The 25,407-nt window shown below is 50.6% G+C and overlaps 1 protein-coding gene across 2 annotated transcripts; it reads left to right on the top strand.

Moving 5' to 3' along the window:
- Positions 1–7: 7 nt before the first annotated feature.
- Positions 8–17,155, top strand: LOC146350474 (myb/SANT-like DNA-binding domain-containing protein 7). Of its 2 annotated transcripts, XM_084845093.1 has the most exons (7): positions 8–453; positions 841–955; positions 13,288–13,314; positions 14,091–14,703; positions 15,028–15,099; positions 15,505–15,570; positions 16,890–17,085. In XM_084845093.1, the coding sequence occupies exons 4-7, from the start codon at positions 14,232–14,234 to the stop codon at positions 16,928–16,930; spliced, it is 651 nt and encodes a 216-aa protein (XP_084701219.1). In that variant the 5' UTR covers positions 8–453; positions 841–955; positions 13,288–13,314; positions 14,091–14,231; the 3' UTR covers positions 16,931–17,085. The 2 variants fall into 2 exon arrangements, with proteins under 2 accessions (XP_084701219.1, XP_084701220.1); XM_084845094.1 differs by lacking the exons at positions 841–955; positions 13,288–13,314 and having other exon boundaries at positions 388–506; positions 16,890–17,155.
- The last annotated feature ends 8,252 nt before the right edge of the window (positions 17,156–25,407 follow it).

Below are 25,407 nucleotides of genomic sequence, written 5' to 3'. Positions count from 1 at the left end.
GGCTGGCAGCCAGCCGAGCGCCGGCCAGCGAGGTGGCGCGGCGAGGCGCTCTACGCCGAGCGCCTCCCAGGCCGGCCTGGGGAGCGGAGCCCTCGCCACGGGCGGACCTCGGGTGGCGCGCAGCGGGCGGCCCGTGCGCGGGGGCGAACGCGCCGGCTGGATCCCTCCGCAGAGAGGAAGACGGGGCCCGGCTGCGCGACCCGCCTCCGATCTGCCCTTGCCGGCTGGAGGTCGCGGAGTGAAGGGACGGGACGGGGCCTCCCGAAGCGCGGCCGTCTCCCATCTCCCTCCCGTCGGTGTTTCACCGTGGCACGGCTCGCACGCATGCCCGGCAGCCACCGAGCGTGGTGTGGCGGGCCAGCGTGGGGATCATGCGAGCACGGGGGCGGGACTAGCCGTGCGGGTCTTCGGGGCGCCAGCTAGGCGGCGAGGGCGCCGCAGCCCGCCCTGCCGGTGTGTGAATGCGCGCGCGCCTTCGGATTCCGCGCAGGCTGGGGCAAGCCTCGGTAAACGCGGTGCGGGTGGGGCGATAAGTTTCGGCATCGTTCAGATTAAAGCCAGTGGGGGGCTCATAAAGAATCGGGAGGTGGGGACAGTTGGGAACTCCTCCCGCGCCAACGCCACAGCGAGCTCCGGGGTTCGGTTGCGATTTAGCTATACGGCGCAGTCACCCAGCAGTCCGACTCGAGGATGGATGCCGCGCAGCCACTGCGCTGTGAAGTGCGGAAGGCGGATATTTTTACCTCCCCCTCCCTGTGCTGTACGGGAGAAGTGGGCTGGGGGGGGGGGATGCGCGACAATCTCCTACCTTGTTCTCTCACACCCGCATTCTGTTTTAAGCTGTTAGAGGGTTGCCGCTGAAACGGTTCTCATGAGGAGATAACTACGATCAGAGGAAGCACTTTTCGACCACTGCCGACAAATCCCTCTCTCACCCACACTCCGAAGCTAAAAGGTGCCAGCTCCTACAAGCTGAAAACATGATGGTCAGGGAGGGGGCACCCCTGGTGGGGCAATTAAGGACCCGGGATGGGCTGGGAGGTTCACCAGGAGAAGGTGTTAGGGGGTCTAGCAGACCAATCCCCACTCATAAGAAGAGCCATGCTGGGTCAGACCAAGGGTCCCTCTAGTCCAGCATTCTGTTCACACCGCGGCCAACCAGCTGTTGACCAGGAAACCCCAAGCAGGACAGGAGCGCAACAGCACCTTCCCACCCAAGTTCCCCAGCAACTGGTGCACATAGGCTCACTGCCTCTGGTATTGGAGGTAGCACATTAGTTATCAAGGCTAGTAGCCACTGATAGCCTTTTCCTCCAGGAATCGCTCTAACCTTTTAAAGCCATCCAAACTGGTGGCCATCACAACATCCTGTGGTGGCGAATTCCACAGTTTAACTATGTGCTGTGTGAAGATGTCTTTCCTTTTATCTGTCCTGTCTCCCACCAATCAACTTCCTAGGATGACCCCAGGTTCTAGCATTATGACAGGGAGAACAATGTCTCCCTATCCACATTCTCCACACCATGCATAATTTTGTAGACCTCTGTCATGTCTCCCCTTACCCTCCTTTTTTCCAGGCTAAAGAATCCCAGCTGTTGTAACCTTCTCTCAAAGGGGAGTTTCTCCAGCCCCTTGATCATTTTAGTTCCCCTTTTCTGCACCTTTTCCAACTCTACAATATCTTTTTTTAGGTGTGGTGATCAGAACTGTACACAGTATTCCGAGTGTGGTCGCACCACAGTTGTGTATAGGGGCACTATGATGTTGGCAGTTTTATTCTCAATCCCTTTTCTAATTATGCCTAACATGGAGTTTGCCTTTTTTACAGCGGCCTCACACTGAGTTGACATCTTTACTGAGCTGTCCACCACAACCCCAGGATCTCTTTCCTGGTCACTCACCACTAGCTCAGATCCTATCAGGCTATACTTGAAGTTGGGATTTTTTGCCCCAACGTGCATCACTGTGCACTTGCTTACATTGAACCGCATTTGCCATTTAGATGCCCCTTCTCCCAGTTTGGAGAGATCCTTTTGGAGCCCTTCACGATCCCTTTTTGTTTTACCCACCCTAAATAATTTGGTGTCATCTGCAAACTTGGCCACTTCACTGCTCACTTCTAATTCCAGATCATTTATGAACAGGTTGAAAAGCATTGGCCCTAATACAGATCCCGGTGGGACCCCACTATTTACTTCCCTCCATTGGGAAAATTTACCATTTATTCCTATTCTCTGCTTTCTGTTCTTTAACCAGTTACTGATCTCTAAGAGGACCTGTTCTCTTATTCCATGACTGCTAAGTTTATACTGAGTCCCAGTATTGGGAAAAAGGCGGGATATAAATAAATATAATAATAAATAAATAAGTTTGCTCAAGAGTCTTTGGTGAGGGACTTTGTCAAAAGCCTTTTGGAAGTCCAAGTAAACAATGTCTACCGGATCACCCCTCTCTACATACTGACACTCTCAAAGAATTCTAAAAGGTTAGTGAGACAAGACTACCTTTGCGGAAGCCATGCTGATTCTTTTTCAGCAGGGCTTGTCCTTCTATATGCTTACTAATGTTATTTTTAATAATGCCTTCAACCAATTTACCAAGAACAGACCTTAAGCTAACCATCCTGTAATTTCCTGGATCCCTTTTTGAAAATTGGTGTTACATTGGCCATCTTCCAGTCCTCTGGTATAGAAGAGGCTGATCTTAGGGATGTGTTGCATATTTTGGTTAGAAGATCAGCAATTTCATATTTGAGTTCTCAGAGAACTCTAGGATGGATACCATCTGGACCCAGTGATTTATTTGCTTTCAATTTATCAGTAAGGTTGAGAACTTCATATTTTGTCACCACTATTTGCCTCAGTTCCTCAGACTCTCTTCCTGAAAACATCAGGCACAGATATCTGTCCTATATCTTCTGCAGTGAAGATGGATGAAAAGAATTCATTCAGCTTCTCTGCAATCTCTTTCAGTACTCCTTTAACTCCATTGTCATCCAATGGTCCAACTGCCTCCCTAGCTGGTTTTCTGCTTCTGATATATTTAAAGAATTCTTTATTGTTGGCTTTGATGTTCTTAGCAATATGCTCTTCAAAATGCTTTTTTGTATCTCTTACTGTCTGCTTGCATCGTCTTTGTGCAAGCTTGTGCTCCCTTTTGTTTTCCTCACTTGGGCACGACTTCCATTTTCTGAAGGATGCTCTCTTTTCTCTAGTAGCTCCCTTAACACTGCTTGTTAACCATACCAGCAACCTCTTGGGCTTGGTGCTACCTTTCCTAACCTGTGGTATACATTTTAGTAGGGATGTCAGAGAATTCCGCCACGGATCTCAGTGAGGCCGAATGCCAGCGCATTCGGCCCCCCGAAATTGGTGGTGGAATGGTCTGCCCCCCACGGGACAGGACTTACCTTGGGCGGATCTTCCTGGCGGCGGTGGCGGTGGCGGCTGGTCGGAAGACCGGCCGCCACCGCTGCCATTTCCAGTTCAAAAAACAAACAAAAAAACGTGATAGGCTACGTAAAGATTTACGTAGCCTATCATGGCCAGATTTTTAAAAAACACCATGATAGGCTACGTAAATGTTTATGTAGCCTATCACGGCTGATTTAAAAGGGGAAAAAAAACGCGCGTATGCAAATGGCGGCGCCCATGGGCACCACCATTTGTGTTCCTTATTTTGGCACGTCTTAGTCTACGTAAACATTTACGTAGACTAAGACAGTGAAAATAAGGGGAACGCAAATAGTGTAGACGCTACGCTATTTGCGTTCCCCTTATTTTCGCCGTTTTAGTCTTCGTAAATGTTTACGTAGACTAAGACGTGCCAAAATAAGGAACGCCCATGGGCGCCGCCGTTTGCATACGCGTGTTTTTTCTTTCTTTTAAATCAACCGTGATGGGCTACGTAAACATTTACGTAGCCTATCACGGCTGACTGCAGGGACTCAAACGGCAATGGCCGCTGCCATTTGCGTCCCTGCTAGCCAGCGGCAGGATGTCTGGCCACTGGTGGATCCGGCCGGCGGCTCCGCAGAATCCCTGCGGAGCGGAGCCAACCAGCCAGGATTTGGGGGGGAGGGACGGAGCGCCTCCCCCCCGGCCAGAATTTCAGGGAGAGGGACGGAGTGCCTCCCCCCCCACCACGAATGTCACCCTTCGAAAAGGTAAGTGACTTTCGTACATCCCTACCTAGGTATGACAGAGAATTCCGCCATGGATCTCAGTGAGGCCAAATGCCAGTGCATTTGGCCCCCCCGAAATCCATGGCGGAACGAAGCCCCCTGACCCACCACCCCGCGAAAGGCACGTGAAACGGAGCACTTACCTGGTGCCGTTCGCGCTGCTTTGTGATGGCGGCCGTGTCTGCGGCTGCCATTCACTTCCCCATTTAAGCCGTGATAGGCTACATATTTACGTAGCCTATTGCGGCTTAAATGGGGAAGCGAATGGCGGCCGCCGTAGCCGCCGCCATTTGCGTTCCTGTTTTTTTGCCGTGATAGGCTACGTAAATATTTACGTAGCCTATCACGGTAAAAAAACGGGTGCAAATAGCATAGCAGCCGCCATTTGCGCCCCTGTCTTTCACCATGATGGGCTACGTAAATATTTATGTAGCCTATCATGGCCAGAAACAGGAATGCAAATGGCAGCTGCTGTAGCCGCCGCCATTTGCATCCACAGGCTCCACACGCCTGCGAATGCACCCGGCCGGTGGCTCCGTGGAGTTGCCGCGGAGCAGAGCCGGCTGGGTTAGGATTTGGGGGGGAGGTGCGGAGCGCCCCCCCCCCCACCGTGAATCACCCCTGCGAAAAGGTAACGAGACTTTCGTACATCCCTAGCAAGAGCCTGTCCCTTTTAGATGTTCTAGTCTGCTCAACACTATGCCCTCTTTGACGTACAGGGCAACGCCTCCCCCAATACGCCCTTCCCTGTCCTTCCTGTAGTATTTATATCAAGAGATGACCATATCCCACTGGTTCTCTCTGCTCCGTCAGGTTTCTGTACTGCCCTCTATATCCAGGTTTTCCTTTAAAATCAAGCACCAACTCTTCCATTTTGGTGCAGAGGCTTCTAGCATTTGCATAGAAACACCTATACATGGTATCCCTCCCCAGATGCCTCTGATTTCCTCCCCTTCTACATTTGGGCAATCAAAAACATTTTCATCTTCATCCCTTTGGGATGATTTAATCCAAACCAGATGCTTCCCAGCTCTTGTTGGCTTTCCCCCTGGGTTTAGTTTAAAAGCTACTCTGCCACCCTTTTTATGTTTAGCGCCAGCAGTCTGGTTCCATTTCGGTTCAAGTGGAGCCCATCCCTCTTGTACAGGCCCAGCTTGTCCCAAAACGTTCCCCAGTGTCTAACAAATCTCAACCCCTCCTCCCGGCACCACTGTCTCATCCACACATTAAGACTCCTCAGCTTCGCCTGTCTAGCTGGTCCTATGCATGGAACAGATAGCATTTCCGAGAAAGCCACCTTGATGGTCCTAGATTTCAACCTCCTACCTAGCAACCTAAATTTGGCTTCCAGGACCTCACGACTACATTTCCCCACATCACTGGTACCAACATGGGCCATGACCACTCACTCCACCCCAGCACTATCTACTAGGCTATCTAGACGGTGCATGATATCCGCAGCCTTCTCACCAGGCAGGCAATTCACCATGGAGTCTACACGCCCATCACAAACCCAGCTGTCTATGTGTCTAATGATTGCATCTCCCACTACCACAAGCCCCCCTCCCCGCAGAGGCACATCCTCGGTGCGAGAGGATATTTGTTCATCTTCTGAGGAATGGGTCCCTTCTAAGGGATCATTTTCCTCTTCCTCAGAATGATGCCCTCCTTCCCCAAGATCCACATTCTCCATGACAGCAGAGGACATGGAAGGTCACCCATGGAATGGGACACCACTGTTTGGTCCCTAAAGGTCACATCCATCAACCTCTCTGCCTCTCTTAGCTTCTCCAGGTCAGCAACGTTGGCTTCAAGGGAACGCACACACCCACGACTTCTGTCCAGCAGGTAGAAAGTTATACATGTGGCACTCAGTGCAATACACTGGATAGCCCCATCCCCACTGCTGGCTTTCTACCTTCATAACTGGTTTTTTTTGGAGGGGGGGTTCCCTGGAAAACTTAGTTGTTTACTATGAGAAGGTGGGGAAATTATTTATGGTTATTTATTTACAGTTACTTACTGTGAGTATGGAGTAAGGGGGGAGAGTTCCTTGCCCTGTTGCTTACCTCGCACAGTTGCTTAACTCACTCGTTTGCTGACACTTTGTCACTGGGGCGCCTCCTCATGCTCCTCCTTTTTCTTTCTTTTTTTAAACTGACACTCAGTTCAGTTAATGTCTTTCTATAGCTCTTGAGACCCAATAAGAATGCTCAGTGGTCACCAAGCCAATGGGGCGGTTCTTTTTCATTTACGAAGTGTTCTTTTTCTGCATAAGAAGGGAGTCCTTCTATTATGCAGAGCCTATTGATAGGCCGGGAAGGGAACAACCAAATTTACTGTATGAAGATGAGGATAAAAGTAAAGCAAGGATCCATGAAATCAAGAAGGGATCCTTATGATTTCATATGATTTTTAAAGGGAACACCCACAAAACCACCATCCATCCAGCACATCTGTCTCCATGGACCGAACCAGAAAAATCATGGATCCAGCATTCGTGGGTGCAGCCATGGTGCAAAAATATGGATCTGAGGAAGGAATCGTCTTGATTTCATATGATTTTTACAGAGCAAATCCCTCAAATCACAATCAAATCACAGAGCACATCTGCCTCCACGGACTGACCCAGAAAAATCATGGTTCCACACCACTCATGGGTGCCTCCACAGTGTAAAAACATGGATACGAGGCAGGGATCCTCATGATTTTTATAATACCCTGAAACACCATCATATCACAGAGCACATCTGCCTCCATGGACAGAACCATGAAAATCACAGGTGTGCCTCTTGTGGGTGCATCCATGGCGCAAAAACATAGATCTGAGACAGGGATCCCCTTGATTTCATGTGATTTTTACAGAGCAAGTCCCTCCAACCATAATCCAATCACAGAGCACATCTGCTTCCATGGGCTGAAGCATGAAAACCATGGGGCTGCCACTTGTGGGTGCAGCCATTGCGCAAAAACATGGATCTGAGTTTTATATGGGATCCAAGTGAAACTATGGTCAAATCATAGATCACACAGATGCCCATGTACTAAACCAAATTAGTGATGGTGCACTTGACCGTTCCACTACAGTACAAAAGCATGGATTTGAGGCATGTATCCTCAGAACTGAACCTTAAAAATCATGGAACCTGTAGTCACTTTCTTTAAACCATGGGTTTATACGGATGAGTGAGCATGCTAGTGCATGCTACCTGATCTCTCCCACTGTGAGTGAGAGCTGCTAAGTAATCCAGGAATGTTTTATCCTTGGGTTGTTTATCGTGATGTGCAAACAAGGAAGTCTAGCTTGTCTCTTCCTGAACAAGCCAGAGAAATAACCGCAAATCAAACCATGGCTTATAGCTCTGGGAGACCGTGAATAGACAAACAAGAGATCCTGGTTTGCATGTCACGATGAACTAGCAAGGGGCCAGCATATCCCCGGTTGTTTTGGTGCACCCACTCACAGCAGAAGCGATTGGGCAGTGTCCACCAGCATGCTGCCACACTCACAACCCAGGATTGTTGTGATATGTTAACCAGGCCTATTTCTCCAAATCCATAATCAAATCAGCTCTCATGCTTCTATACACACTGGCCTCTAAAAAGTATGTATCCATTGGAGCAAGTCCCCATGGAACAGCAACAGGTACAGTATAAGAGGAATGAATCCTCCTGAATCATCTTAATAGTTTTTACATGGAACATCTAAAATCAAATGTGAAGTCACCCTTTACACCCTGGTCTATGGAGTGCACCGTAAAAATCAGCATGGATCCAGCATGCTGTGCCACCACACCATGCTGCGCAAGCTTTGGTCAGAAGCAGGGTCCTCATGACTCTTGCACACAAGCCCCAGCCTGGAATCATAATGATATGAAAACCTGTCCCTGAGGCATGAGACCTAATGGATCTTCATGGTTTTTGGAGGCATGCCTGCTGTGAAGGATTGCTGGTTTTTACCCCAACAAACCTGCAAGGTAGACCAGGCCCAAATTGGCCTCAGTTTCCCCCAAATTAACCTAGTAGCTCCCTCCCAGGCCAACCGGCACTGTATTTAGCACTGACGTTATTCAGGACGCACCACACCAACTGAAAGTTGGGTAAAAGTTTATTAGGGGAATGGAACAAAGAGGAAGGAATAGGGAGAGTACAGGAAATTGCAAGGTACAAAACTCTAAACAAAACCAGAAACGCCAAACACCAAGGCACAAACTCCCAAGAACAAAACAAGAAAGCTAGCTAGTCTATCCTATACATACCAAAGTATGGGCATCCCAGGGTAGCCATCGACGAGCAGCTAGGGATGGCGGAGAATTTCTCCACGAATCTCGGGGAGGCCGAATGCCAACGCATTTGGCCCCCCGAAATTGTTGGTGAAATTCTCGCCCCCCCGCCCCCCTCGGGATGGGACTTACCTCCCTCGAATGTCCCTCTCGGTGGCGGGTCCCGGCGGAAGTTCGGTGGCGGTTCGTCGGGGGTGGGGGCGGTGGCCGGTCTTCCGGCCGGCTGCCGCCACCGCCATTACAAAATAAAGTAAAAAACAACAACACCCGTGATAGGCTACGTAACGATTTGCATAGCCTATCACGACTAGATTTCCAAAGTCAGCTGTGATAGGCTGCATAAATCGTTACGTAGCCTATCACGGGTGACTTTGGGGGAAAAAAAAAAGCACGTACGCAAATAGCATTGCCCTTATTTTCGCTGTAGTCTACGTAAATCTTTATGTAGACTACCGGGACTAAATAAGGAACGCAAATGGCGGCGCCCATGGGCGCTGCCATTTGCGTACGCGCTTTTTTTTTTTCAAAGTCACCCATGATAGGCTACGTAACGATTTACGTAGCCTATCACGGCTGACTTTGGAAATCAAGCCGTGATAGGCCATGTAAATTGTTACGTAGCCTATCACGGGTGTGTGTTTTTTTCCCCACTTTTTTATTTCGCGGCCGGGGAGACGGGGCGCTTCTCCCCAGCCTGAATTTCGGCCGGGCGAGGCGGGGCGCCTCCCCCCCCGGCCTGAACTTCAGGGGGGGAACCGAAGCGCCTCCCCCCCACCGCGAAGCAAGCTGCGGGACCAGGTAAGTGCCTTTCGTACATCCCTACGAGCAGCACACCCTACCGTCAGGGCCCTTCCGCCTCTTCCTTAGCCCTCCTTTTATTGCCCCGCCCTAGCAACCCAAGGCAGATTCTAGGTACCCAATCCAAAGGTACCCAATCCTGGGACACTCCACTCCAAAGAGGTTGCATCTTCCCACCAGGAATGGCTGTTACCATTTTCCCAATTAGCCGGGCAAATCATGACCTTGAGCTGGAGGCTGAGAAACAGCAAAAAGCAATCATCCTCCAGGTGGCTGCTGCATAGGTGACTCATGGCTCCTACTCTATTAACCCATTCTTGACACCTGCCATCTTATTACAGTTCACATTCACCTGCAGGTAATCCAATCCAAGTAGGGGTGTACAGATTTTGTTAGACCCGTTCTGTCTGTGTTTGTTAGGTGTCTTTCATTCCGTCAATCACTCATTGATGGAAATGGATTACTTTCCATGAGGGAATCTTGGCATTAGCGCCAATGTGCATTAACACATTATTGCAAGTATGCAATAGTACTAATGACCATTGATGCAAATCTCCACCTAAAATAAAAGAATGGTCTGGAAGCCCACAGAATCCGTGCGACTCAGAAGAAGCCAGTTTGCAGCAGCATGCACAGATCAGATTAATAGAATCTGAACTCATTTGAATCTGTTGCAGATTTTGCCAACATCCCTAACTAAAAGTATGTTATTTTATTTCTCTGCTCTTTTTCTGCTAAGAAGTGGCAAGTCAGTTATCAATACACCATAAATTAGCAATACAACATTAAACCTTACAAAATAAAATAATATACAAAACAGCACCAATGTGTATAAAGAGAGAGTAAATATACAGATTCAGAGGGATAAAACCTCAATTTCAATTATCATTAACCTTCACCATTTCTCAGAAGGTGGCATGAAAGGAGGACAGGCACATTTCCCACAGGAGACAGTTTCAAAGCTTTGTTGCCAACACAGAGAAGGTCCTGCCCATTGTACCAATGACACTAACATCAGACAGCGGCCTGGGTTTGGCACAGAAAATGCAGTGGTCACTCTGTGGGATGACCTTTGCTGGGAGAAAGACAAGGGGAGTACAACCCTGTTGATTCTCATGGGCCTTGCAGTGGCTTGCCATACCATCAACCATCAGGATAGGCTGTCTGAGTTGCGTGTGGGTGGTACAGATTTGCAATAGTTCCATTCGTACTTGGAGGGCCATTTACAGAAGGTGGTGCTGAGGGATGGCTGCTGAACTCCATGGCATGCTTTGGGGTCTAACAAAGTTCCATCTTGTCCCACATGCTACTTAACATCTACACTGAAACTGCTGAGTGAGGTCATTAGAGTGCAGTGTCATCAGCATGCTGTTGGAACATAGTTCTGTCTCTCTCATCTGATCCAGGTGAGGAAGTGGATGTGCTTAATCAATGCCTGCCCATGGTGATGGACATAATGAGGGCCAATAAACTGAAGCTCAATCAGGACAAGGTAGGGGTAGTGCTGATGGGTGGTTTGACTCTCCAGGTGCGTGATGTTCTTACTGTTTTGGAAGGGTTTGCAGTCCCCAAATACTAGGATCAAGTCCGTACCTTGGGGGTGCTTATAGACCCAACTTCGTCACTAGAGGTGCAAGTGGCTTCTGAGGCTGAAGCACCTTCTACCAGTTTGGGCTGATATGAAAGCTACAACTCTATCTGTATAGTGACATCCTTACTTCAACGATCCATGTGCTGGTAATCCTGTTAGATTACTGCAATGCATTGAACGTAGGGCTGCCCTTGAATACAATCTGGAAACTTCAGTTAGTACAAAATATGGCAGCTACTGTACTGACTGGAACTGGGTATTATGACCATATTATGCCAGTATTGTGCCATATTCACTGTCTCCCAGTTCATTTCCATGCCCAATTCAAGATTCCCACGCAAAAATCCAGAGCATCCATGAGGATCTGGAACTCAGACCCTAATGTTTCACCATAGTTGCACTGTGAAGTTCTGGATCAGTGATTTCTATGGTTCACTCCCTGGACACAGACATCTGTGATGTGATGGTGATTTCAAAGGCATCCCCATAAAAATCCAGGGGAATCATGAGTATCCGTGCCTCAGATCCATGTTTTGTGGCATGGCAGCACCACAAATCAGTGGATCTATGATGCATAGTGCAATCCATGGACACAGAAATGATCTGTGATTTGTTGGTTAATTTTGTGGCACCTTCTGTAAAAAATAATAAAAATCCGTAGGATCCATGCCCCAAATCCATGTTTTTATGCCATGGTGGTTCCATGCAGCATCGGAGCGTGGTTGTTATGGATTCATGTTTTTACATCACACATGTTCCATGAAATACAGGATCAATAATGTTAATACTTTGCTCTGTGGCCATGAATGCAATCTGTGATGCAATGATGTATTTGTGGGGACACTATATTAAAATCCAGAGGACCCATAAGGAACTGCATTTTGAATTCTTTCTTTTTTTCCCATACTAGTTCTGAGAAGTATAGGATCCTGCCATTGACATGGATGTGCTTTGTGATTCAGCTATGATTCTGGATACACTACATGTAAAATCCAGATGATCCATCAGGATCCATGCCTCACATAAATAGTTCACACCATTTAAGGTGAAGCAGCAGATCTGGGATTCTTAGTGTACATACTTGGACAAAGTTGAGTTCTGTGCTTTGATGGCTTTTGAGTTGTGCTTCCTATCCATGTTTTTGTACCGTGACGGTGCCATGAAACCCCAAATCTATGTTATTTGTAGTTCATTCCCTCGGCATGGATGTGTACTGTGATATGATGGTGTTTGGGGCCTTTCCCTGTAAAAACCATGAGAATCCCTGTGGATCCCTGCCTTGAAACCACATTTTTGCACTGTGGCGGCACCAACGAGTGGTGTACCTGTGATTTTCATGGTTCAGTCCATGGAGGCAGATGTGCTTTGTGATTGGAATGTGGGTTGGGTGATTTTCCCTGTAAAAATCATGAGGATCTCTGCAGATCCCTGCCCTTCAGATCCATGTTTTTGCACTGTGGAGGCACCAATGAATGGTGCACCCATGATTTTCATGGATCAGTTCACAGTGGCAGATGTGCTCTGTGATTGGATGGTCATTGGGGAATTTTCCCTGTAAAACTCATGAAGATCCCTGAAGATCCCTGCCCCTCAGATCCATGTTTCTGCACTGTGGAGGTAACCACGAGTGGCAGATCCAAGATTTTCCTGGTTCAGTCTTCAGAGGCAGATGTGCTCTGTGATTTGATGATGATTTGGGGGTTTTGTTCTGTAAAAATCATATGTAAACAAGAGGATCCCTGCCTTATATCCATTTTTGCACTGTGGCAGTGCCCACAAGTTTTGGATCTGTGATTTTCATGGTTCAGTCCATGGAGGCAGGTGTACTCTGTGGTTAGAGTGTAGTCTGCGGGATTTTCCCTGTAAAAATCATGAGGATCCCTGCCTCAGATCTCTGCCTCAGATCCACATTTTTGCACTGTGGTGGTGCCAGCAAATGGCGGACCTGTGATTTTCATGGTTCAGTCCATGGAGGCAGATGTGCTCTGTGATTGGAATGTGGTTTGAGGGATTTTCCTTGTAAAAATTATGAGGATCCCTGTGAATCCGTGTTTTTGTGCTATGGTGGTGCCCATGCATGCTGGATCCATGATTTTTCTGGTTCAGTCCATGGAGGCAGATGTGCTCTGTGATTGGATGGTGGTTTTGTGGGTTTTCCCTTTAAAAATCATATGAAATAATGAGGATCCCTTTCTGATTTCATGGACCCTTCTTTTACCCGGTTCCTGAAGATGATATGATGATGGGTTTATAGTGGGTTCCTTAAATATTTTGCTCTGTTTGATATTTTAGAGCTGCAAGAAATGCATGCTCATTTTTATGAATTTGAAATTTCGAGAATGTGAGTGGAAATGTATTTCCCCACAATCATATAAACATATTGTAATACATAGGAAATTATGTTGCATTAATGTCCTGTCTCTTGTTCACAGGCCTTTCCCAGGGAATTCTTGGTGGTGGTGAGGATCCAAGCAATTTTATGTTTGTTTTTCAAAGAACTCGACTCATGCTTAAATTTAAGTTTTATTACCAATATTTCAGCACTGCCACCCATGACTCCCCACAAAGGGCCGATCTACACTTATGGGTTTTTTCGCTTCCAGTGAGGTTTCACCACCCGCCTTTCATACTATGCATTACCCGCCTCGAATTGGACCCGGCACTGCGGATAAATTATTCTTTTAGAGACTTCCACGCTGCTCTCTCCACTGCAAATGCCGTCCCTTCTCCAAGAATGCCCCCGTGTACTGCACAAGGTGGCCCCGTCTCCACCACCCTCCCCAGAGTTTTGTGGGTGTTATTTCCCCCCGTATGAGGGGTGTGTGTCCCCCCCCCTCCCTGCAACGGTCAAGGAATGCCCATTGTTTTGAAAACAATGCGGGCTGACCCTGCTGGAACATCATTACGGGGATTGTGCGCTATTGGCCCGCGGGGACACATAACGTGTCTTGGCACATGGCGCCAGGGGGTTGCATTTGCCCTGGCGCATGAGTCAAGGTGGCTTCCCCCGCTTTCGGTTTTTCCCTGCCTCAGCACCGTGCTCTGTCTCACTTTCACGGGCCGACAATAGAGCCTCCCGCTGGTACCATGGGTGGGGGCGCACCCAGCATGGAAGGTGCTCCAAATCCGGAACATGACATGCTGCTGCCCTGCGATGCCCCCCCGCCCCCGGACTGTGACGACTATGTGGGCCAGTCCCCACTCTGATATTTACTTCCCTGTGTTCCTTTCTTAGGCTCTTGCAGTGCATAGCTCCGGGTGAGCCTCACCGGTGGGGAGATCCCACTGCAGCTGCTCGAAATCCCGACCTGTGCCATACTCGGAAAAATCTGCTGCATCGTGCCCCCCTTCTCTCCACCATCCACATCAACAGAGGATGGCGTTGAGTAGCAAGGGAAGAGGGGTATGGTGGAGGCGCACGGAGATAATGGATTTGCTGGACATTTGGGGGGAGCAGAAGATCCAGGAGCAGCTTTGTAGCAGCCACAGGAACCTGGACTTCTTCGAGGAGATCTCCAGGCAGATGACTGAGTGGGGCCACCACCGTAGCGCCATTGAGTGCAGAGGAAAGACCAAGTCCATGTGCCAGGAGTACAGGAGGGTGGCTAACCATAACTCCAGGTCAGGGAACAACGCCGCCACCTGTCCATATTACATGGAGCTCCACAGCATTCTCCGGGGGGATGCCACCATTCGCCCCAAGCGTGTCTCCGGACGTTTACAGATTTCCTGTGGCACCATGCGTGCAGAGACCCCAGAGATGGAACGTCAGGGAGGACCACCGTCAGAGACGTCCGAGGGATTGCTGGAAGAGGGGGATCGCCTTCCCTTGGAGGAGCATGACGTGGGTAGGTGCTGGAGCCCAGTTCAGTGTCTGGGGTGGTGTGCGTGGTGCATTGGCTGTGCTTTGGGGGCATGGCCACATACTCCGCTCTGCATGGTCCCATGGTAGCCCCACGCACGTAGCCCTGCCACCTACAGCCATAGGTTGCACCATCGGCCACCCAGGCCTGGGCCCACCTGCATAATTTACATTACTGCCTGGTTGCGTGTTGGGGAGATTCTGGGGGGTATGAGGGGAGCGGTCCGGGAACAAGAAGGGGGGGGGCTGCTTCCTTAAACAAGCACATGCCCAAGGACACTGCGGCAAACATGAGACACACTTTTTGCAGAGCTGGTCAGCCAGGAGCTGGAGGGAGAAGGGCACTCCCAGGAAGAGCACACCTGCCACCATGGTGGAAGCGGTGAGTTGGGGGGCACACCAAAGCCTTTCTGTGCACCAGCTGGTCACTGTGTGGGGAGGGAGCGGTGGCCACACTCTGCTGCTCTGGTGCCTTGAGCGGTTCACACAAAGTTATCAGGGGGCCCTCCCACTGCAGTGCACGGCGCTATGTTGAAGCCCCTTGCTGCGTGATGTGCCTACCGCTTAGCCATCTCGGGGACCTTGATGGGCTGCTCCCAAACTCCCTGTAACGAGCAGCTTGGGTCGCTCTGGTGTCCCCAGCTAGGCGCATCACAGCCCCACCTTGAAGCCTGCTTGCGCTGGGGTTTGAAATTTCTGGGCGGCTCTTGGGTGAGAGGCGGACGGTGCGGGTTTAAAGACAGTGGGTTTCGCTTTTGCTTGGCTGACATCCTCCATGCTTTCCCAGGTGCGAGGCGGAGAGCACGTGCAGATAGGGGAAGCAGGGGCGCTCCAGAGGAGCTGGACGACACAGGTAGGCCAGGACATTAGTGTACTCCCGTGAGTTGGGGCCCGGGGAAGGAGATCTGCAAGCAGGCGTGCAACATGTGAGTTGCCAGGGCCCCCGCAGACTGCCCCTCTGTGGCAATTCCCCCCCGGGCAACAAGATGGTTCACCCATAGGGGTAAGCCCTGGCAAAGGTCCGCTGGTGGTGGTCACCAATCAGCATCAGCAAGCCCTCCACGTCCCAACCCCCCCGACACGCCCTCATGGGGAACGCCGGGGGCTGATTGCAGTGTTCATTCACCGCAGGGTCGGGGGGGAAGCTAGCTGTAATCGCGGTGGTTTGAAGGACCCATACCTGCCTGGCATCCGAAGCGTGGGGATTCTTTCAGCCTGGCCTCTGCCCATAAATTCTAATGCAGCACCGCCCATGACACCTCTCACACACCCGGTCTTTACCTGGGGCGGGGATGGCTGTTACTGGGGGACGACCGTGGGTTCTGCCAAGAAGACTTTCACATGCAGCTCCTGTGCGAGGCTAGTGCCCTATGCCAGCCCCCAAAAGCTGTACTGAACCACATGCCTAAACCTTTTCAACTCTCTCTAACATAGCGTCTAGTAACCAACAGGCAGGCCACATTATCCCCCGCTACGTGCCTGTCACAGATCAGAAATAGGAGGAGCCGTAGAGTGGCCAATGAGATTGCTGAATGCATTATGTGTCACACTACTGAGGAGAATGATCATGTCCTTGCAGTCATGGAAGGAGATGTGGAGGTCTTTAGGGAATATGTGAGAAAATCCACTCTAGACGAGGAGGCTGCGAGCAGGGATAGGAGGGCACTCATCACCTCCTTGGATGCCCATGCGGACATTCTCCGGGCAATGCTCGAAAAGATGCCTGATCATCGCTCAGGGTGGGAAACTTTGCCCCCCCCAGGGATGAGAGGGTGCAGCATAGACAAACCCCAGAACATCAGGGAACAGCCCCACGATTGCACACTTGGGGGCCCCCCAAGTGCCAAGAACGTGACAGGAGCCCACCAAGCCCAGGGGTGGCCACTGGTAGAATCTCCTTCCGGGGTCATGTGGAAGTCCCTTCCCCCTGAACATCCACACCAAGGCGTGTTGTGGGTGCTCGGATAAGGCCTGCGTGGCTGCACAAGCACCCCAGACAATTCTCCCCATGAGAGACTCCCCTGGAAAGTTCCCATCTTCCCCGCACTGTTCAGTGTGCCCTTAAATTTTCATACAGGATTGCCACAGCTGGTGAGCCCTGGTACTCTCCACCGACGTGGTTTGCAAAAGCCTATGTTTTGCCCCCATGTTGTGTTCATGTTTTCTTTGCAGTTCAGGGGATGCCGGGACAGAACCTTTCGGGAGCTGCCTAGAATTGCGACTTGGATGGCGGGAGATGCTGTGCGCCAGAGAGAGGCCCCAGCGAGACTCGGATGCCCAAAGAGAAATCCCCCGCACCACTGTGCGGGGCCCTGCTCCGGTTTCTCCCCTGTGTGTTCCCCGTCATCCCAATAGTAAAGTTCTATAGAAAGAAAAGCTCTCCAACAAGTTGTGTGACATGACGAAAGCTTTGCAACACCACAAAGTCGGGTTTATGTAAAAAAATTATTTAAGTGCTCGTGTTCTTTTTAAGTGCTATTTACATAAGAAAAATGCCTGCTCCACCCCCCTGGTGCAAACAACCCCAGCTTAACGCTTGCCCCCCCTCCCCCGAGCCTCCTCCCGACAGCTCTTCTTTTCTTCCCCCGCATCCCTTTCCAGGCGGGACAGCCGCTTCTCTATCTTGCCCACTGAAAAGAAGGGAGACATCCCGATCAGGGCCCCTGTGTGAAGAAATCTGCATACTTCCCAAACACGGAAGCCGCAAGAATGAGATACTCACTGGTCTTCACGGCTCCCTCCAGACAGATGACAGCTCCGAGGACGGTGGTGGTTATTCCCGCCTGCCCCGAAACTGCTCCACTGGGCCCCGCGACAGCAGCTCCCGCTGAGACTGGTGCAGGCTGCCCCACTGTCACCGGCGCGGCCGCACCTGTGGTGGCGGAGGCGGAAGAGGCATTAGCGCAAGCCTACTGATTGGGCGCCCGCGTAGGACGTGATACAATGCCAGTGGGTTGCTCTTCCCGTAATTTGGCATGTGAGCGGAGCGGGGAGACAGCGTAGGGCTGCCCATGGGATGGGGGGCTCGCCCTGTGGCGGGCCAGGCACCCTTTCACCTTTTCTCAACATTCCCTCGGTGTGCTGCAATGGGCTGCTCCCAGACAGCTGGCTGTTCCCCTACCTGTGCCACACTGTCCGTGGGGCACGCGGGGCAGGGCCCAGCTCCAGGAGCATTGTCCCCAGGACACAGTGCCACCTGTTGATGAAGCTCCGAATCTGATTCTTCGAATAAGCTTTTAGAGAAGTGGGGGTGGCGGCTGCCGTCTCTCGCGCACGCGAAGGAGAATGGGGTGGGAGCCACTTATGGTTGTTCGAACACTTTTAATCAGAGGAAAAAAAAACATGAACGGAAGTGGGGAAGTAACCAGGAGCGAACTAAAAACAAGGCAGACATAGAAACAACAACCCGACCCACCTCCACCACATAACTGGCCCCAACAGGCTTCCCAGGACATGTCCCCTCAATGCAATCCTCCCCCATTCTCCCACATGAACTCGCACAGCGCCCTCCGGACCTTGTTCCCCTGCTCATTATGCAGCTGGTCGTCATTCACGTAGGAAAGCCCCAGGGTGTCCAACACAATGCGGTTAGTGTCCCCAGATGCCTCTGTCAAACCAGCCCCGTTAGTAGGGATGTCAGAGAATTCCGCCACAGATCTCGGTGAGGCCGAATGCCAGTGCATTCAGCCCCCCAAAATCCGTGGCAGAATGAAGCCGCCCCCCCCATGAAAGGCGCATGAAATGGAGCACTTACCTGCTGCCGTCCGTGCTGACTTGCGAATGGCGGCCGCCCTGCGACCGCCGTTTGCTTCTTCATCATAGCCGTGATACGCTATGTAAGTATTTACATAGCCTATCACGGTAAGCCAGAAAAACCAAAAAACAGTGTACGCAAATGGCGGTGGCTACGGCAGCCACCATTTGCATTCCCTATTTTTAGCCGTTTTAGCCTATGTAAATATTTACGTAGGCTATTATGGCAAAAAAAAGGGGAACGCAAATAGCATAGTGGGCGCCATTTGCGTTCCTTTTTTTCCTGCCGTTTTAGCCTACGTAAATATTTACATAAGCTATTACAGCGGGGGGGGGGGGAGGAACGCAAATAGCGCCAACTACGCTATTTGCATTCCCCTTTTTTTCACCGTAATAGCCTACGTAAATATTTACGTAGGCTAAAATGGCTAAAAATAGGGAATGCAAATGGCGGCCGCCGTAGCCACCGCCATTTGCTTACGCTGTTTTTTTTTGGCTTGCTGTGATAAGCTATGTAAATACTTACGTAGCCTATCACGGCAGCTTTGCTGGATGCAAATCCCACAAGGGAGGGGAGGGGACATGAGGGGAGGGGAGGCAGTTTTTCGGCAGAGGCGAGAGGAGTTGCCGCTCCTCCAATCACGGCTGCCCTGCTTTGATGCTGGGTAACTGCGAGGCACCAGCTCCCGCGTTCGAGGAGGGAGTGGAGCGGGGAAAACAGGTAGGTGAGGATAATCACGTAAAAATGCGAGTGTGTATAACCCAACATGGCCCCGACTTCAGTGTGGTGGCGGGCGCAATGTAGATCGGCCTAAAGTCCACACCCTGCCAATTCCAATTTGAAATTTGTTTTATCAGATTCACAACTATGTTTTGTTCCTGTTTTTTCTTGATAGCTACATAATCTAGGAGCAATATTTACATTTAGCTATATTTAGCACAAAGGCATGATTTGAAACTAGAATGTTTCTTGTTAATTAAGGCTGTTTTTACTGGGTTTATACATGCTGAGGTTAGTTTCCCTATGGTAAGCTATACTTTAGGGCTGTATCACACAAGCAGAGAATTCCAGATCAATGCTGGTTCTTTCCCCATCCGGTGTCATTGCAGGACTGGGTCATTCTCTTTAGATAGCTGTCCCCGTTGTGCTATTTTTCACTTCTTTCCTTCTCATGGGGGTGGTGATACTGCTCAGAGGCATCGCCACCTTTATTTATTTTTATTATTAAATTTATTATTCGCCCATCTGGCTGGTCACCCAGCCACTCTGGGCTATGTACAGGATACAATAAAACAGTTTAAAACAATAAAATTCTACAATAAAAACGTTTTCTAAAATACCCTAACCCACCCCAAATGCCTGCCTGAACCACCATGTTTTTAATGCACAGCGGAAGCTCATTAAAGAGGGGGCATGGCGGAGTTCCCTAGGGAGGGAGTTCCACAGAGTTAGGGATGGCGGAGAATTTCTCCCCGAATCTTCAGGAGGCCGAATGCCAATGCATTCGGCCCCCCGAAATTGGTGGGGAAATTCTCCGCCGGCCCCCAACCCCCCCCGGGATGGGACTTACCTTCAGCGAATGTCCCTCTCGGCGGCGGGTCCCGGCGGCGTTTTGGCAGGGGCGGGGGCGGCGGACGCAAAAAGATTTGCGTTCCTTATTTTGCGTTCCTTATTTTTGGCACGTCTAGTCTACGTAAAGATTTGCGTTCCTTATTTTGGCACGTCTAATCTACGTAAAAATGCTATTTGCGTTGCCCTTATTTTCGCCGTAGTCTACGTAAATCTTTATGTAGACTAGACGTGCCAAAATAAGGAACGCAAATGGCGGTCCCCATGGGAGCTGCCATTTGCGTACGTGCTTTTTTTTTTTTTTCCCCAAAGTCACCCGTGATAGGCTACATGACGATTTACATAGCCTATCACGGCTGACTTTGGAAATCTAGTCGTGATAGGCTACGTAAATCGTTACGTAGCCTATCACGGGTGTGTGTGTGTGTTTTACTTTTTTTTTCACGGCTGGGTAGACGGGGCGCTTCTACCCGGCCTGAATTTCGCCGGCGAGGGATGGGGCGCCTCCCCCCCGGCCTGAATTTCCACCGGGCGAGGCGGGGCGCCTCCCCCCCCTCGCCTGAACTTCGGGGGGAGAACCAAAGCGCCTCCCCCCCACCACGAAGCAAGCTGCGGGACCAGGTAAGGGACTTTTGCCCATCCCTACACAGAGTGGGGGCCACCACAGAAAAGGCCCTCTTCCTCATCCCCACCAGTCTAGCTGTCCTGGCTGATGGGACAGAGAGAAGGCCATCGAAGGCTGATCTTGTTAAGCGGCCTGTCTGGTGTTGCTGGAGGCGCTCCTTAAGATAGGCTGGGCCGGAACCATATAGGGTTTTAAAGGTCAAAACCAACACCTTGAATTTGGCTCGGAAAACAACTGGTAACCAGTGCAACTCCTTCAGCACTGGAGTGATGTGATCTCGCCAGCTGCTGCCTTTAATCAGGCAAGCCGCCGCGTTCTGTACCAGCTGCAGCTTCCTAACTGTCTTCAAGGGTAACCCCACAAGAGCGCATTATGGTAGTCTAAATGAGAGGAGACCAGGGCATGTACTACCAATGGGAGAAGATGGTCGGGAAGGAAGGGGCGAAGCCGCTGTATCAGATGGAGTTGATACAGCGCTGTCCGGCTCACAGCTGACACCTGAGCCTCCATGGACAGCTAGGAGTCCAAAATGACCCCCAGGCTGCGGACCTGGTCTTTCAAGGGTAGCCATACCCCATTCAACACCAGGTCAACATCCCCTAGCTTCCTCTTGTCTCCCACCAAAAGTACCTCGGTCTTGTCAGGGTTCATCTTCAGCTTATTCCTCCCCATCCAGCCACTCACCATCCCCAGACATTTGGACAGGGATTCCACGGCCAGCCTTGGTGAAGATTTGAACGAGAGGTAGAGCTGCGTGTCATCCGCATATTGATGACACCACACCACAAACCTCCTGATGATAGCCCCCAGCAGCTTCACATAGATGTTAAATAGCATCGGGGAGAGGACGAAACCCTGTGGTACCCCACAAGTGAGTGGCCACGGGTCCGAAACCTCCTATCCCAGTGCTACCCACTGGTACCTGCTGTAGAGGAAGGACCGGAACCACCACAATGCGGTGTCTCCAATGCCCAACCCCTCCAGGCGGTCCAGGAGGATACCGTGGTCAATGGTATCAAAAGCCGCTGAGAGGTTGAGGAGAACAAGGAAGGAGCATTCACCCCTATCCAGAGCCCTCCTCATATCATCCACCAAGGCAACCAAGGCCGTTTCTGTCCCATGCCCAAGCCTGAAGCCCGACTGAAATGGGTCTAGATAATCAGTTCCTTCCAAGTGTTCCTTCAACTGCATCGCCAGCACCCACTCAATCCCCTTGCCCCAAAATGGCAGATTTGAGACTGGGCGAAAGTTGTTCAGAACTTGGGGATCCAAGGAGGGCTTCTTTAAGAGCGGTCTTATCACTGCCTCCTTGAGGGCTGATGGCATCACTCCCTCCTCAAGGGAGGCATTCACCACCACCCTAATCCCCTCACCCAGTCTCTCTCTGCAGCCCATAATGAGCCAAGATGGGCAGGGATCAAATAAGCAGGTGGTCGGCCTTACAGATGAAAGCACCTTGTCCACTTCATCAGGAGGAAGAAGCTGGAACTGATCCCACAAAACCCGTTTGCCACAGGCCGCCTCTTGCTCACTAACTGTATCCACAGCGTGCGGAGTAACACACCTAATCTGATCAATTTTATCTGCAAAGTGCCTTGCCAAGGCCTCACAGGAGGCCTTAGAATGCTCCAGTGGTTCAGGAGCCACAGGACCAACCAGGCTCCAGACCACTTGGAACAGCCTCCTGGGGCAGCACTCTGCAGACGCGATGGAGGCAGCATAATATTCCTTTTTTGCTGCCTTTGCCACCACGCTTTTGCAGCGCTCCACCAGCGCCTGCCGCCCAGCCTCAGTATGTTCTGGCCCCCAACACTCCCCCCGCTGCCTCCATCAGGTGGACACATGCCCCCTCACTCCCACCTATCAGGCAGACTACCCACCCTTAAAAACACAACAAAATCCCCCAGAAATTAAAAACAATAACAACAAAAAACAATTAAAAATCCCCTTAAAAATAATGCCAGGCAGGAGTCCACAGTAGTGGTGGTGGCAGCAGTGCAGGTGCAGCAGCAGACACACCTCTTCCCCAATGGTGGCAGCTTCTCCTGCAAGCCCTGGCTCTCCCAGGCCACCTCAGCCAGCCAGCTTATGTAGCCCCTCCAGGAAGGGGCAGGTGGAAGCAGCACAGCTGGCTCGGTACCTGGGGGCCTGGTCCTGCGGGGACTGGCGGTCTGCCAGGCAGAAGTCTGCAGGGAAGGCCTGGTGGTGGTGGTGGTGGCGGCGGCAGCGGCGGCAGCGGCGGCGGCAGCAGCAGCAGCAGGCACGCCTATTCCCCGATGGTGGCAGGTGCTTCTCCTGCAGGCCCTGGCTTTCTGTGAAGAAGCATTACACGCACTCGGGGTGTAGTGATAATTCCTCCTTGGTTCCTGCCCCTTTTCCTCCCCTTGCATGTTACTGGTGGATGGGGACTGACACACAGTCAGCCGGCCCACGATCTCCCCAACCCCCGCCTCCCTGTTCAGTGTTTTTGACAATTTCTGCCATTTACACAGCCGTTTACTTGCTGGGAATGCACAGCAGGAGGGTGTCCCGGCAGGTTGGAAGGCTGGCACACCGCTCTGCTGACCTGCCTTTTTGACACCTTGTTCAGAATGCTGCAGGCCGAAAATGGCAAGGACCCAAAATGGTGTAGGTGTGGGAAGATGACATGTCCCACAGCCTGTCGTCACCACCTTCACCATCATGGCTGCACCAACAACCTAAAACAACCGCCCACGGTTGCCAACACACAACGATTCATTCGTGCCAGGGGTGAAATACATGGGAGGCCATGGCGCTCCATTTGCGCATATTTGGAAAAATACTACATTTTTTCCGTTTGAGGAAAACACGGGATAGATGGGCGGAAATGGTGGGATAATGGCTTTCTTCACACGGAGCTTTTATCCTCGATGAGATTGTTCCTTCACGGAAGTTTGCAGGCTCTTTACATGACACCATGCCCTTCCAGGGCATCTCTTGGATTAAATGCCCTTTGTTCCATTTTTAAATAGATAGCAGATAATGAGCTATCAAATTGATTGCTTGAGTTCCCTCCACGTAAAGAGAAAAAGTGACAAGAACAGGAGCAAGATCAATGAAAGATAATGGAAGACTCAGATATGGGAAGAAGGAGAGGCAAATGGGTAGGGGGAAAGGAATCTGGTGAAAAAGGGGCTGCAGATATTCCAATTAGGCTGTACCAGGTACTAAGATGGTTTCAGATTGCGCCTGGGACCCCCCCCAAAGGATGCTGAAAAGAAGAAACAAAGAATTGTTGATTCCCCATTTTTGAAAATATAAAATCCAGCTGTTACTCAAAACATCTGCATCCTTAGGCAAAACGCACAGGTTCCTTGGTAGGCAGAAAACAGATGAAGCTGGTTTTTGAGTAACAGCTGGATTTTATATTTTGGGATGGGGCCGGGTTGCAGTCCAGCAACAACTGGAGGGCCACAAGCTGCCCACCCTTGCCCTATGGCAGCTATAGGAGGGATAGTATCTGCATGGCTAAGTGGACATGGAGTTTGCTGTCTCTCATTTGATTTCAGTTCCAGCTGTCCCATTCCTAAGAGGTCTGTTGTGCCTGCATAAATGTGACTGGACCAGAAGGGACCTCAGACACCTCCCTCCCTCTCCCCTCCCCCCTTTAGTACTACAGTAAATTACTGTGACAGAACAGCAGATGCATTGTTGTGGTTCTTGTTGGGCTGTCCCGATCTGACTTTCAGTTGTCTATGCGGTTGCTATGGCATTATGTGGGGCGGGGGGGGGGGCCTTAGGGGTAAGTCTGTCCTGCTCAGCAAGTGCACAAGGATTGGATTATGCTATAAAAAGCATTCTTAGACCATATTAAGTGAGATGTTGGCGATCCATGATCAGATCTCCCATCTGTTTGTTTATTCATTTATTTATTTTATTTTTAAAGCAGCTGCAGGGGCACTGATTCATTGGTACTGCTGGGAGAAGGTGGGGTTTCTGCCCTTTTCTTATGCTATTTTCCCAGTCTAAATCACACACACCCTAAGCTGCTATTTCACTGAGGGGAATGCCATTTATATTGGAAAAAAGGCACAGGGAAAATCCTCCAACACAGTCCTTATCTTAACCTGTCCTGCATATACTTTCTTTTAAATAGGTAAAGATACTGGCAATCCAGATCACAGATCTCCTATGTCTCATCTATGTCTTTCGTGCAACCTGGGAAATAGAACACAGGTGGGAGATTTTATTGCTGAATAACCACATAGGATAATTTAAAGTGGTTTGGCTTTTCCCCTATGAATGCAGTTATTGAGTCTTTTCCAGACACTCTAGTACCCCACCCCCCACTTCTTTCAGCCAACTCAACAGTTTTCTAAATAATATGGGTCCCATACATGAGATCCTACTGTATCCCTACGTAATTCTCTGCACAATTAAGGGCACAATCCTATGGGGATAGTTGGCCGCCTTTGAACTTGGAGGCGACTGACTATCCAATGCAGGGCGAGTGGAGCGCGGAGGGGATCTTCTCCTCTGTGCTCCCGCTGCCCTGGATTTGTGGCTATATGGCTGATTTCAGCTGTCTAGCCAGTGTGCCTTGGAGCGTTGTTGTGGGGGAGAGAGGTCAGCCTGTGCTTAAGAAGCATCATAACTGCGCTTCTGCCATCGCCTCACTTCCCACCCCCAGGAACACCCCCATTTTGGCCACTCCATGCTGCTCTTATGAGCGCGGAGCCGGGGACAAACTGCGCTGCCTATGAGGTGGCAGGGGAGAGGAC

The sequence above is a fragment of the Heloderma suspectum genome, chromosome 3 (assembly GCF_057233095.1).
Source record: "Heloderma suspectum isolate Gila_16-S chromosome 3, 16-S_ref, whole genome shotgun sequence".
Taxonomy (NCBI): Eukaryota; Metazoa; Chordata; class Lepidosauria; order Squamata; family Helodermatidae; genus Heloderma; species Heloderma suspectum.
This window is presented reverse-complemented; position numbering and strand designations above follow the sequence as displayed.